Source organism: Lonchura striata, chromosome 2 (assembly GCF_046129695.1).
Source record: "Lonchura striata isolate bLonStr1 chromosome 2, bLonStr1.mat, whole genome shotgun sequence".
NCBI classification, from domain to species: Eukaryota; Metazoa; Chordata; class Aves; order Passeriformes; family Estrildidae; genus Lonchura; species Lonchura striata.
The window spans coordinates 116,883,156-116,898,278 of NC_134604.1; the positions used below are offsets into that span (position 1 = coordinate 116,883,156).

Consider the following 15,123-nt stretch of genomic DNA (forward strand, 5'->3'; position numbering starts at 1 on the left):
AGCAGATCTCCTGGCTCAGGAAGCAGCAGAGGCTCAGAGGGATGGAGGCTGGCAGGGCAGTGACCCCCCTGTGCTCTCCAGGTGCTTTTTCCTACCTGGGCACTGCCAGGGCTCAGCACAGGCAGCAAAGGGAGTGCAGGGCTCCCGGGGGCTCTTCAACACCCCAGGGTGGCCCCAGCTGCCAGCCCAGAGCCAGGACAGACAGACAGGCTCCTGGAGGGCCCCAGCCCTGTGGAGCACCCCTGGTGTGAGGGGACAGGAGATGGGAGCCCATGGCACCACAAAGGGGGGACTCCTGCACCGTCATCTTCACCCAGCCACGGTGAAACCACGCTGGAGCTGCTGCACCCTCCCCCTGGACAGGAGGGACTTCTGCCTCGGAAGCTGCTGCTCCGTCGTGGTTCTGGTGCCAGGAGGTCCCAGGCCCTGTGAAGATTCATTCAAAATGCTGTTTATCAGATCTAACGCCCCAAAAAATGAGAGGACAGTACAGACAACCCGCTGTCCTTCCAAGGCTGGGAACCCCAAGCTGTGCTGGGACACAGCTCTTGGGGAATCACAGAACCAGGGGCTGGAAAAGGTCTCTGCAGCCCAGCCATCAACCAGCTCTGCCACCACGGCCACCACTGCGTGCCCCCAAGTGCCACATCCAGGTTTTTTCCAACACTTCCAGGGATGTGACCCCACGGCTGTGCTGGGCAGCTGTGCCAGGGCTGGACAGCCCTTTCCATGAAGGAATTCCAGCCTGTAGCTGATCAGAGCAGCTCTACACACACACCTCAGCTGGACACGACACAGTGATGGACTCGAAATGCCACGAAACAGCCAGAACAGTGAGAGTGAGAGTGAGAGTGAGAGTGAGAGTGAGAGTGAGAGTGAGAGTGAGAGTGAGAGTGAGAGTGACAATGACAGTGACAGTGACAACTCTACCCACACCAGGTTTACCTCCCAGCCTGCAGCATCGAGACATTTCCAAAGCACCAGGGCAGAGACCACGGAGCTCCCATCAGGGACATTTCCAAAGCACCAGGGCAGAGACCACGGAGCTCCCATCAGGGACATTTCCAAAGCACCAGGGCAGAGACCACGGAGCTCCCATCAGGGACATTTCCAAAGCACCAGGCAGTGCCAGGAGCTCCCATCTGGGACATTTCCAAAGCACCAGGGCAGAGACCACGGAGCTCCCATTTGGGGCATTTCCAAAGCACCAGGCAGTGCCAGGAGGTTTTGTCACTCAGGGGACACCTGCAGAGCCTGATGTCACTGCTGAGAGGTTTTGCTGATGGGACTCAAGGGCAAAGCATGGAAAGAACGTTTAGTCCCTGCTCTCCATTCCAATTAGTGTGTTAATTCATGTGGGGTTTGTTCCTGGCTACGGGAGAGTTACAGAATATCAGATCTGGAAGGGATCACTGTATCTGTTCTGACATCCTCTGCTGTATTTCCGGAGGAATTTCATGACCCATTTACCCACCAAACCCCTGCAATGGGCTTCAGGCAAGGCAGAAGAACTGTCCTCAGATTCAGGCTCCCAAAAGACAAAGAATTTGCCATCTGTCTTTTTTTACTTTCAGATTAGCAAACCAGCAGTGCCTCATTCATCCCATTTCTGTGTAACTGCCTGATGTTAGGCTGGGGTGGTGCTGGGGAGTCATCAGAGCTACCACACAAGACTGGGGACAAGTTGTAGATCAATTCAGCTTTTCTTTTAACTCTCACATTGTCTGAGCTAGGCAAGTCAGGTCTCTCCCTGGACTTTCTTTCTCTCTGTTGGTATCTTAGGTGAAATTTGCATTCTTATTTTTTCTTAATTTTCAATTTTTTTTTTTTGCAGTTTTTTCTCAAGATTTTATTCAATCCTTATATATCAGATGAACAGTTATAAGTTATTTGGATTAGAACTTTTACATTTACTGTGAAAAAAACCCCAAAACATCCTCAGTACGGTCATTCTGAGTCATTCACCTGCCCAAGACAAAATCTGGATCAGAGGAACTGGGAAATCCAAACTCACTGCTGGATGGACACGCAGGCTTTAATCATGACTCTAAAATAGTTTTATTTTGGAAAAATGACCAACATTGCTGGGGGAACTTCTAAATATTGAGGCAGATGATAAACTGACAAATTCCTTGAAGTTTTTGCCTAAATTTGTCTCTCCTTCATGGATACTTTATCCCAGAGACACCAGTGAAAATAGCCAGTGGAGTGGGAGTATTCATTATCCACTGCTGTGGTTTTGGGCAATTTATGAAATAAAATATGATGGCAGTAATAAAATACAGAGGTGTGTGTACACCCGCTCTGTGCTTTGGGGCAGCACACGGATCTTCTGAGGGCTGAGGAGCTTGTACTGAGCAGGTCCCAGTCAGGATTGGCAGGGATAGAAATTCAAAATGGAGAAGAAGCTTTTGTAGTTGAAACCTCTTGTGTCCTTGCAAGTGAACAGCTTCCAGCCTGAAGAAGGAGCCCTGTGTGTATCCAAGTTTTGCATTTCCAAGGACTGAGGTCCCACCCACACGAGGAAGAACTTTTCCTTTATTTTCCAACAGAATTTTGCCCTACTGCAACTTTCCCACCCACCCTCTTGTCTTTTCACCTGAGGTGAGTCTGGCTGCCTTTTCCCCCTGGATTCTCTGTCTGGAATTGAGACACTCAGCTGGACACTGCTTTGGCTGCTGTCACAAGCCCCAGCTCGCCCTGCAGCAGCCCTGCTGTGCTCTCAGCCTTCCCTCTGCACAGACAAAGCCTCACAGGCATCGCTGGCCGAGGTCAGACCTGCCCCTGGAGCTGGGGTGCCCTGTCCCACAGTGGCCAGCTGGGACACCCCAGGAGCCACGTCCTCCTCCAGGCCCTTCCAGCTGCTCCCGGGGCAGGGGCTGCTCTGCCCAGGAGGAACCTGCAGCAGCTGGGGAAGAACCAGGGCAGAACCTGGGACAGAACCCTCAGGAGCTGGGGCAGAACCCTCAGGAGCTGGGGCAGAGCCCACAGGAGCTGGGGCAGAAGCTGGGGCAGAACCCACAGGAGCTGGGGCAGAGCCCACAGGAGCTGGACAGCCCCAAAGCCCGTGGCTCAGTGTCCCCACCCCAGCCCCCAGGGCTGGCAGGCCTGGCAGATCCTCTACAAGCAGAGTTCTGCTCCAGGTGTCTCAGGCACGTCTGAGTCACTGTGACTCACACTTGGTACACAGATGAGCAACTCTTCACTCTGCAAGAAACGGTTCATCAGCATAAGATGATTTTTTATTGCTGCCATGAAACGGGGCGTCATTAGAAAGCAGGGGAGTGGTTTTTCACATAGACCTGGAGTGCCAGAATAAGGGGCAAGAGTGTCAAACAGAGCAGAGATTCAGGTGGGAGATTGGGAATTGGGAATTGTTCCCTGGCAGGGTGGGCAGGGCTGGGATGGAATTCCCAGATTCCCCTGGATCCCTGGCAGTGCCCAAGGCCAGGTTGGACACTGGGGCTGGAGCAGCCTGGGACAGTGGAGATGTTCCTGCCATGGCAGGGGTGGCACTGGGTGGGATTTGAGATCCCTCCCAACCCAAACCATCCTGGCATTCTGTGTTGCCTCAAAAGAATGCAAGAGGGTCTGTTTCAATGTGTGTTCACTCTCTCTGCACCTGGGCTGGGAGGTTCAGTGAGGTCCATTCCATGGAAGCCAGTGGAACGAAAGGCTTGGCCCCTAAAGTCCATCAAACACCACAGAAAATCCTGTCTGAAATGTGAAATCCAGCACATCCTTAACTGCTGAGCTCCAGGCTCAGAGGGGAAATCTCTCAAGCTCTTGCTTCCAGCTCAGCCAAATTGGTGTTGAAATGAAGGACACGTGGCTGCTTCCCTTGCCCGGCCTCTGTGGGGTCAGCAGTGAAACCTTCTCGGTCAGACTGAGGCATCACAGCACCACAGAATTGTGGAGTTACTGATGGATGTCTGTCGCTACTGGACACGAAATGAGCACACAGAAGCTTGGTGAGTTCAAGATGGAAAAAGCAAATTTTATTTCTGACCTTGCACTTCCAAAAGTGACAGTGGATTGAAGGCTGAAATTGCCACCTCACCATCTACACTGGTCAAACCAACAGCCCATCAATTCTCTCCTCTCACAAAGAAGAATGCAAAACAATCATTATGTACATGAACAGGGAGTGAGAAACTCCAGTAGAAATATTAAACATTATCAGAAGGCTAAAGAAGTTTAATGAGAACTTTAAAACTTTCAAAAAAACCATAAAAGAAAACTTAACACTTTTAAAAATCAGGGCAACAGACGTCAGAATATCTGACACTGAGTCCAGCCCTTCCCCAGCACTGCCAAGGCCACCATGTCCCCAGGTGCCACCCGCACAGGGCTGTGAAATGCCCCCAGGGATGTGACCTCAGCCTGTGCCAGGGCTGAGGAGCCCGTTCAGTGATGAAATTGTGCCTAACAGCCAGGCTAAACCTCCTGTGGCACAGCTTGAGGCTGCTGGCCCTCGTCCTCGCTGCCCAGGAGGAGGGAGCAGCCCCTGGCCAGCCTGTTCTGCTGTTGTGCTCTTGCTGTCCCTGCGTGTCCTGGAGGGGAGCTGGGCTGGGACCCCGGCTCCGCCTGCCTCGGGCTGATGCAAACCTGGCTCGGGTTAGACCTGGCCCAGCGCTGCGGGCAGGACGCTCACAGGCTGCACCAAGGAGTGAACTGAGGGGCAGCTGCAGCTAGGGAGCCACCACGGAAATCATTTCTACTGAGCTACTACAGAAAGCATTTCTACTAAAGTACTACAGGAAACATTTCTACTGAACTACTACAGAAATCATTTCTACTGAACTACTACAGAAATCATTTCTACTAAAGTACTACAGAAATCATTTCTACTAAACTACTACAGGAAATATTTCTACTAGACTCCTACAGGTGCGATGGAAATGGGCCGGCGTGAACCTGCTGCAGCACCCTGGTGCCGTTCTGGCCCAGCCTGGGTGCCCCTGGGGACAGGGGCACTCCTGCCCAGCCTCCGGGGCACGCTGCTTGCCAGGGACGTGCTGGGCTGGCAGCGAGAGCAGCAGCTCAATTAACGGGTTATTGATCGGCAAGGTGCTGTTCGCTCAACTCCCACACCCAGGGAATCTCTCCTTCCTTCTCAAGGGGCGACACTGCCCCAGGGCAGAGCTCCAGCAAAACATCAGGGTTCGACACACACACAAAGATTTATTGCACTTCATGGGCACAGAGGAGAGCTCCAGTGCAACTCAAACCCAAATGCAGGGTTCACAGAACCAGAGAAGGGCTGGGGGTGGAAGGGACTGTAGAGATCCTCTCTGACCTAAAGCAACTCAAACGCCAGAAACCAAAGCAAAACTTAGGTTTGTTTCCTACCTCAGAACTCTACAGAATCAGTGATTCCTGGCAAAAAGAAATAATTGCACTGGCTCTGTTTTGCAGGAAAATGGTGAAATGCTGTAAATGTGCTGGGTTAGAATGTGGGAGCACCAGCCTCCTTCTCCCTGGCAGCTTTTCTGCTGTGCTGGAGCCCTTGTACAGAAATCCTTCAAGGTCAAGAGCCAGTTGAAACTTGACAGGCTTTGGACCTGAGATAGTTGGGTTTGTTTTTAAATCTGGAATATGTAACAAGACAAGGAATCACTCTCTGATTTCTTGCTTTGCACTGCAGCACCTTTCTCATTTTCAAGGCACTGTTTTGGTCACAGTGGTCCCCACCATGCACACGACTGCACCAGCAATTCCCCTGTCTTTAACCCTTTTATTTTGGGGGTGAAAATGAGGCACATCATGAGCATTGATCCCTGCACTGAGCCAGAGGGGTCAACCTGCTGAGGTCTCAAATTGCAACTGAGGGTCTAGAAAATGAGACTTTTACCATAAAAAAACTTAATCCATTTAGTTTCTAAGATGAGGCTTGATACACCTTAGGCAAATCACTAAACTCATTTTTGCTGCTCAAAATGAGAATAAATGCCACTCAAAATGGGAATAAATACTGCCTCTGTCCCTCTGCCTTCCCAAACTGGCAGGTCTGGGCACCCTGCAAAGCCTCTGGGTGTCCTGTTGGGTGACTGTGTGGGTGAATTCTGACTGGAACATTAAGCTGCTGCCATTAAATGAGTGATAAATTGATAACAAATTAAATACACGTTGCTGCAGAGAAAACAAGGGGTTGCACATGTGGCTGCCCCTGGAACTGGCCCTGGCTGAAGGCCCTGGAGGGCAGAGTCAGCCTGCTGGTGTCTCACAGCCAGCCTGGAACAGGCAACCCGAGGCACACGTTCACTTATCATTTCCTCACAGAATAGCAATGCCATGTGTAACCTCCAAGCAACAAGAAATGAAGTCAAGCTACTGAAAGAAAAGTCTTGTGTTCCATCTCAGAATGGCATTAGATTTCTTTTCTGGCTGTTTTCAGAGAGAGTAACATGCTCAGTCACATGGCTCACTGCACCAGAGCTGCAGCTCTGCTCTGGGGGACGTTGCTCTGATGCCTCCAGTTGCTGTTCCAAACTGATGCCCAGGAGATATTTTAGCTCCAGGGAAGCAGCTACTCTGCAGCAAGAGCATTTTTAGGATTTGATAACAATTTTTTCAATGCCACTCTGTGATTCTTCTGAGAAGGATTTTTCACTGGCATGTTTACTCAAAGTGAGGTCAGATGATGCAGTTAAGGAATAAAAACACCCCATGAATGCTGAAGTGCAGCACTTGGTTTTATTTCTGTATTACTCCTTTAGGAGATTTTTCAATACTATGAATTTTGATGAAGAATAAATCTCTAAGATGAATTTCATTATACATGTGTCATTCAGAAGAACACATTTATTATATGTCTTTCCACCTGAGCCCAGATTTATTGTCCCACCACAGTGGAATTCCACCTACCTCCTCCTTGTAGGGGATTTACATGGGAACTTCCAGCTGCATATGAGGGAAATTCCCTTTGCAGTGTGGGCGATCGAGCACTGGAAGAGCTGCCCAGGAGGTTGTGGGGTCTCCTTCTCTGGAGATGGCCAAAGCCACCTGGCTGTGATCCTGTGTCACCTGCTCTGGATGAGCCTGCGTGAGCGAGGATCAGGTGAGCTGATCTCTGGAGGTCCCTTCCCACCCCAGCTACTCCATGAGTCTGGGGCTCTGGGGTTTCCCAAAATTGGCACGCCTGGGGTAGGTTCTCCTTTCTCGGATCGCTCTCCTTCTGTTGCCAATCTGCCATCCTGATTTTTGCCTTTATCTTGCATTCTGCACAAACCTGGGGACGGCGATGTGAGCGTGTCGGGTGTTCTGTGTTTGCCTGGGGTAGCAGACTCGGGGTGCTGCCTGAAAGAGCTGAAAGGGAATTTGGGGTGGGGAGCCGGGCCCCATTTAGGCGTCCATCGCTTCGCTCTTGCCTCGGCTGGCGGCTCTAGGGGCGGATGAACACCTTCAGAACGGCGTCCCTGATCTGCTGCGTTCTCATGCCATACACCACGGGGTTCAGCAGCGGGGGGAACAGCACGTAGAGGTTGGCCAGCAGGATGCGGAGCTCGGGGGGGATGCTGCGGCCGAAGCGCTGCGTCAGGGCGGCGAAGACGACGGGCGCGTAGAACAGCAGCAGCACGCAGACGTGGGAGCCGCAGGTGTGCAGGGCCTTGCGGCGGGCGGGGCGGGACGGGAGCCCCGACAGCGCCCGGAGGATGAAGCCGTAGGAGACGGCGATGAGGGCCAGGTCCAGCAGCCCCACGCTGAAGGGCAGGGCGAGCCCGTACCAGACGTTGGCGGAGATGTCGGCGCAGGCCAGGCGGGCGATGCCCATGTGCTCGCAGTAGGTGTGCAGGACGACGGTGTGGCCGCAGAACGGCAGCCGCCTCAGCAGGAAGACGCAGGGGAAGATGACGCAGAAACCCCTCAGCAGAGCCGCCAGCCCCGTCTTGGCCACGGCGGACGGGGTCAGCACCGCCCCGTAGCGCAGCGGGAAGCAGACGGCAACAAAGCGGTCGAAGGCCATGGCCAGCAGGATCTTCGACTCCGCTATGGTGGTGAAGTGCAGGAAGAACATCTGGGTCAGGCAGGCGCCGAAGGAAATCTCCCTGGCTCGGAACCAGAAGAGAGCCAACATCTTGGGCACCACCGTGGTGGAGAGCGCGAGGTCGGCGACGGCCAGCATGGCCAGGAAGAGGTACATGGGCTGGTGGAGGCTGCGCTCCGCCCAGATGGTGAGCAGCAGGACTCCATTGCTCAGCAGCGCTGCCACGTACGCGCAGCAGAACGGGATGGAGATCCAGACGTGCAGCTGCTCCATGCCCGGGATCCCCACCAGGATGAACGTGTCTGGGGTCAGGCTGCTCAGGTTGGACGAGGACATGTTCACCTGAAAGCAAAGCAGAAGATACTGCAGAACATTATTTTGGGGTGCTTGAGCTCTTCCAGCAGCACCAAACGCCTCGTGCGAGCTGCTGTGCTCTGCAGAGAGCCCCAGCCAGAGGCACAAAGGCAGGCTGCAAACCCCGGGGCCTGCACGTGCTGCAGGGTGTGCTTACACCCCGCTCCTGTGAAAACCAGCGTCCGGATCTCCTCCTCACTTGGTTCTAACACAAGCGCTACACGCTTTTCCTCCAAGTGCTTCCACTTCAGGCAGTGACTGGAGACAGAACCAGCTCCTGTTGCACGAATACTGGAATATTTCTGTCTTCTCTGAGTCCAGAGGAGAAGGAAGAAATCGGGCAATGAGAGAGGAACGGCCAAGGGTTTGCAGGGTGAGCAAGATGTTCTCGGGCACTGAGAGTGGGCAGTTCTAGGGCCCCTGGGCTCAGCTAGGACAGAGATCAAAATTAACTCCAGGTTTGGAGTTGGCTGCCCATGGTCCTTGTCTCCAAACTTCTCTTTCCCTCCCCTCTCAGCTCTGAGACCCAATTCAATTTGCTTTGCAGCATTTTTCAGAGCAAATCTGGCAGAACTAAAATATAACCAGGCAGTTGGAAAGACCTTTGTGTCAGAAGAAAAACCTGTGGGAGATGCAATCCTCCCTCCAGCTAAAGGAAAGGAGGTGCTGCTGCCCTGGAGAGCCCTGAAAAGCCCCAGAGGCTGAATCAGACCCAAACACACAAACTAAGATGGAAAGTGACTGTTTTCAGCAACTTCTGCATTAATACTCAGGTCTTAAATCTCAAAACTCAATCCATAAGGAATTATCCATAACGCAGGAGGGAGTGGGGTGAGTGCTGAAAAGCTGTGATGTTGTTGCACACCAAAATATTGACTCTGTATATGAAAAAACAACTGTATCTTCAACAACAGATTGGATTCCCTGTTCACACTCAGTTTAATATCTAAAATATCCTGAACCAAGAAAGCATCCAGGGAAACACAATATGGCAGTGGATCATCTTTAAAAAATAAAATTAATCAAAATCATACTTGATTTTAAGATAATACTAATTATTATATAACAAAAACTACTATTCTCTAATAATACCAACAAATTTTGCAATTTTTTTAAAGTGGTTCAGTATAAATATTGCATCAAACAAAAACAGATGTGAGGTGTTAACAGAAAAGATATTACTAGTGCTGGGAGCTGGCAGCTGTGCTGCCATGCCAACAGCTCAGCCTCTGTGGCAAAATGCAAATATCAAACTGCAAATAAACAGGGATCCAGCGGGAATCTCGGTGCACCCAGGAGCTCTGCACCAAAGGAGTCCCTCGGCTTTAGACCCCTTCCCGAATCCATCAGAGCCCTTCCTCCACGCTGTACCAGGACCTTTCCCCGTGACCCAGCCTCGCTGCAAGCTCGGTTCTCACACTTCTCAGGGCAGCTCCAAGGATGCAGCTCGCACCGCTCTGCCCAAGCCGCTCCTTGGATTCTCCTTCCCTAAACCCTTTTCCTTTTGCTCTCAGCTCGAAGCAGTTACCTAAAGCACGAGCTCCATCTGCCCCGGGATGCCGGGAAGCTCTGCGGGTTCTGGGGATCGCTGCGGGAGCGTTTGGTGCTGCAGAAAGGACAGAGAGGGGCAGAGAGGGGCTGAAGAGGGGCAGAGAGGGGCAGAGAGGGGCAGAGAGGGGCTGAAGAGGGGCAGAGAGGGGCTGGAGAGGGGCAGAGAGGGGCTGAAGAGGGGCTGGAGAGGGGCAGAGAGGGGCTGAAGAGGGGCTGGAGAGGGGCAGAGAGGGGCTGGAGAGGGGCAGAGAGGGGCTGAAGAGGGGCAGAGAGGGGCAGAGAGGGGCTGGAGAGGGGCAGAGAGGGGCTGAAGAGGGGCTGGAGAGGGGCAGAGAGGGGCTGAAGAGGGGCTGGAGAGGGGCAGAGAGGGGCTGAAGAGGGGCAGAGAGGGGCAGAGAGGGGCTGGAGAGGGGCAGAGAGGGGCTGGAGAGGGGCAGAGAGGGGCTGAAGAGGGGCTGGAGAGGGGCAGAGAGGGGCAGAGAGGGGCAGAGAGGGGCTGGAGAGGGGCAGAGAGGGGCAGAGAGGGGCTGAAGAGGGGCAGAGAGGGGCAGAGAGGGGCAGAGAGGGGCAGAGAGGGGCTGGAGAGGGGCAGAGAGGGGCTGGAGAGGGGCAGAGAGGGGCTGAGGTGGGGCCGGCTCCCCCGGGTCGTGGCCCTGGGTTGGAGGTCAGGGCAGCGGACTGGGACGGGGACGGAGGATTCCTGCGGATCCCGGGAATTCCCTCGGATTCTGGGGGTTCCTGCGGATTCCGGGGGGTTCCCTCGGATTCCGGCGCTTCCCGCGGATCCCGGGAATTCCCGCGGATCCCGGGGATTCTCCTCAGGACGGAATAGAACCGCAGGCGCGTTTCTCTTGCACGGAGGTCGCGTCCGCGGCTCCGGACGGGGGCGAGCGGGCGGTGCCGGGGCCGGTGGTGCAGCCCAGCCGGTGGCACCGGCCCCCGGGCATCACCCGCGCGTGGCTCCGCTGCCCGCCGCCTCCGGCCCGGGCCGCGGCTCTCAGGGACGCTTTGTGGCCGTCCCCGTCGCGGCGGCTCTCCGCTCAGCAGGGAGGGCTCTCCCCCGATTCCCGTTAAGTGAACTCGGCAGCTCCGCGCCAGCCTCTCGGCGCCGCGGAGATCCCCGCGGCCCCGAGTCCCCGAGGCGAGCGGCGCCGCGGCTCCCCGGCCGGGGGAGGAAGGGAGCGGCGGTCCCTCCGCGGGGTCCAGCGGCTGGGGACGCTCCCCGTCCCGCCCGGCAGCCCCGGCTCCCCGGGGCCAGTCCCCGGTGCTCCCCGGTGCTCCCCGGGGCCAGTCCCCGGCGCTCCCCGGGGCCAGTCCCCGGCGCTCCCCGGGGCCAGTCCCCGGTGCTCCCCGGCGCTCCCCGGGGCCAGTCCCCGGTGCTCCCCGGGGCCAGTCCCCGGTGCTCCCCGGCGCTCCCCGGGGCCAGTCCCCGGTGCTCCCCGGCGCTCCCCGGGGCCTCCCCGCCCCTCGGTGCCCCGCACACCGGGACCTGCCGCTCGCCGCGGCTCCTGACGGCTCCGTGTGCCCCCAGCCCACCGAAGCCCCCCGTCCCGGGGACCCCCGGCACCGACGGACGGAGCCCGGGCCGGCGAGCAGCAGCGGCCGTGGGAAGACGGGCGGGCGGGAGGAGCGCGGCAAAGCGCTCGGCCACGGAGCTGCTCCATAAACAGCAGCCCCCGGGCTGAATGATTTCTGCTATGCAGATCGCTGTCGGTGATTAACTGGGTAGAAGGAATTTGGAAGTTTCCGAATTTCAAACTTGGAATATGCGGGGGGAGGTCTGTGGGCTCGGCTGCTCCAGGGGATGGGAGGGAGCTCGGGGCTCGGGGTCGCTCCTGGGATGACGGGAGCGGGGTGGCATCCCGGCCCGTGGGATGACAACGCCCTTCGGGGCGCCTCCCAAACCCGAGCCGCCCTGCCCCACGATCCCGTTCATGCCTGGACCCCGCGCCCTGGGTCAGCGGTGACCACCCCTCCCTGCAGCCCCCAGGGATCCCCCCGGGCCGGGGCTGGGACCCTCCCCTCTGCAGGCAGGATCTCCTGCAGGCCGGGTCATCCAGCACTCCCGCCACCAGCACTGGGGCTGTCACCTCCAGGGGACAAACACAGGCAGGTTTTGACCACAATAAAGCCAAAAACTGCACAAGAGCACTGGTGCCACTCAGCATCCAACAGCCCTAAGCCCCCAAGGCAGGAGGGCCACCCTGCTGAGTCTTGGTGAGGACTACAGGTACTGCAGGAACCATGGAATCACAACACCATGGAGCAAGGTGGGCTGGAAGGGACCTTCAAGTTCATCTCTTTCCAACCTCCTGACACCTCCCACTGTCCCAGGCTGCTCCAGCCCCAGTGGCCAGCCTGGCCTTGGGCACCGCCAGGGATCCAGGGGCAGCCCCAGCTGCTCTGGGCACCTGTGCCAGGGCCTGCCCACCCTGCCAGGTGACAAAATCTGGCCTTCCTTTGTACAAACCATTCCCTGTGTCCCATCACCCTCTGCTACTGTAAAAAATCACTCTCCACTTGGACTGCTAATCCAAGTAAACCCAAAATTCAGGTGATGCCTGTCTGTGTGGCACTCATGGCTGGCACAGGGGGCACAGGGAGCCCAGGGAGCTGCAGGATCACTGCTGCAGCAGGATCAGTGAGCAGTTAGTGTTCTCCAGGGGGAACTCTGGGCTGAGGATAGCTGCTGTCCTGGCCAGGCTAGAAACGTGTGCCTGGAAGTGTCCAAGGCCGCTGCCTGTGCCAGGGAACATGGTTGGCCACTAAAGGCCAGCCACTGCACAAAGGAACAGATGGCCAAGGTTGGTTCCCAGGTCACCTCATCTGTGGGAAGAGCAGAACCAGGACATGGGAGATGGGGCTCAGGGGACCCCAGGACCATTTCCACCTGGGACAACCCCCTCACCCAGCCACTTGCAATCTGCCCTGGCCAAGTCCCCTGAAAAGCCCCAGGGACCCTCCCTTCCTGCTCCAGACCCTTCTTTCCTGGTTCAGCAAACCCCCCCATCCCGTTGTTTGCTTCAGGGATGTCAAACACCCTGGCAGTTCACACCCCAGCCAGCCTTTGGGTCCTCCCGGGGTTCTGCTGCCAGCCCTGCATCCCCACACCTGGGCTCACCCCCTCTCCTCTCACGGGCTCCCAGCAATGGCATCTTTTGGCAGCATCCATGTTCAATTCCCTGTTCCCAAAGCAGACAGCATCCAGCACCATCAGCAGAACAAATATTTACCCAGCTGAGAAAAAGTGTGTTTGTTTCAAAAGAAAACCAAAAGGAGGCAAATGTGTCTCAGCAACCCATGGTTCATTTTTTGTTTGTGTGCTGCAGAAAAAGTCTCCACCATCCCCAGGTCACTGCTCAATTTCATCTGCAAAACCCACAAACCAATGATCACAGAGGGACCAGAGAAACCCAGCTGCAGAGGCAAACTGCTCCCTTTGTTTGGGCTCCTCTCACAGCTTTCAGGATATTTGACGCTGACATCAACTTTCTAAATTAAAGAAGTTTTCTTTCCATCAGAAATCTCCTGATCAGCTCCCAGAGAGCCCGGCTCGAGTCTCGGACTCGTGGCCCAGACGGCTCCTGAGGGCCGTGGGTGGTGTCCATGCCCCGAGCGTGCCAGGGGCCAGTGCCCCCAAAGCCCAGCACGTGTTTGCAGCCCCAGAGCTGCTCTGAGCTGGGCAGAGCCCTGCCACGCATGCCTGGGATAGGACACCGATGCCAGGTCACTGCCTGTCCCCACATCGGCTCCTGTGTCCCCCTCCCTGCCACCACAGCCCTGCTGCTGCTGGGGACAGCAGTGGCAGCGTCCCCACCAGCCTACCATCGCTGCTGGCCTGAGCTCTGCCTCCAGATCACTGAGGAGTGATGGGATGGCACAAGGAGAAAGTTTTAAACTAAAAAAAAGGCAGGTTTAGATGGAATACTGGGAATTAGGAATTGTTCTTTAAGAGGGTGGGCAGGCCCTGGCACAGGTGCCCAGAGCAGCTGGGGCTGCCCTGGATCCCTGGCAGTGCCCAAGGCCAGGCTGGACACTGGGGCTGGAGCAGCCTGGCACAGTGGGAGGTGTCCCTGCCATGGCAGGGGTGGCACTGGCTGGGCTTTGGGGTCCCTCCAACCCAAACCATGCCATGGTTCTAAGGCAGAGCATGCCCAGTCCTCGAGGGGCTGTGGAGAAACCTCCCCAGTGTAACAGCCACAACTGCTGGCCCTGCAAGGGGCTGGGGGCACGGAGAGGAGGCTCCCCTCGCCCAAGGGACACAGGTGACAGCAGCTGGGCAGTGCCACGGCCAGCTGCCAGCACTCCCTGCTCCAAACCTCCTGTGACTGAAAAGGACAAAAGCTCAGTGTCACAGGTCTGGGTTGTGCGTGGCCCAGCCTGGCCCGTGGCTCACAGCACAGAGCTGTGGGGTGGGACACCAGCCGGGGGGCTCGGGCCCCCTGCCCGAGCAGGGTCAGCCCAGGCCCGGGCTCCGCTGGCTGCAAGGAGGGAACGCTCCAGCTCGCCAGGACCCTGCCCTGGCTGGGATCAGACACACCCGTGCCAGCCGGACCAGCCCCGTGCCACCAGGCCAGCCCCCTGCGAGGGACACATGGGAGGGGGCACCAGGGCACCCCCTCCTTACCCCAACAGGGGCCATGCCTTGTGGGGCTGCCCTGGAGCAGGGGCTGGGCAGAGCCACAGAATAAAGCAGGGATTTATTCAAGGATTTATTCAAGGATCTCCTTCATGGATCCACCTTGGGCAGCACCAGAGCCCAGCCAGGGCTGCACCCAAATGACCCAAAATGTCCCAAAATGCACGAGCGCTCCCGGGGCTCTCCCTGGGATCAGTTCTGCTCCATTGGCACCTTGGAGTTCATTGTCCCATTCCAGCTCCAGCCCATCAGTCCCATCCTGCTTGTTTTTCTCTCTCCAGCCCACGCTGTTTGTGCTCCTGGGCTGAGGTTTGGATCATTTGTCCTTGGTGCCCAGCTGGAGCAGGAATTGTTTTGTGTCCCTGCTCTGTGCACAGAGCTCACCATCCCCTATATGAAGCTCAGACCCACACACTAAAGCAGCACAGAACCTGAAAAATATAAAAACTAAACCTGAGGCATCATTTCCCCCCTTTAGAGGCTCAACAAAGCCTTTACCTTGCCAAGTCTCTATTCTAAATATATACTAATAATGGGACCAGTATCTAACAATAGTAAACAAGTATCAATATAAACATCTAATAAAAAACAT

The 15,123-nt window shown here is 56.0% G+C and overlaps 1 protein-coding gene across 1 annotated transcript; it reads right to left on the bottom strand.

Moving 5' to 3' along the window:
- Window positions 1-7,168: 7,168 nt before the first annotated feature.
- LOC110474932 (olfactory receptor 52B2-like) lies at window positions 7,169-8,323 on the bottom strand. Its single transcript, XM_021538726.2, has one exon. It carries the CDS (start codon window positions 8,321-8,323, stop codon window positions 7,385-7,387), a length of 939 nt encoding a protein of 312 aa, XP_021394401.2. The 3' UTR covers window positions 7,169-7,384.
- Between the last annotated feature and the right edge of the window lie 6,800 nt (window positions 8,324-15,123).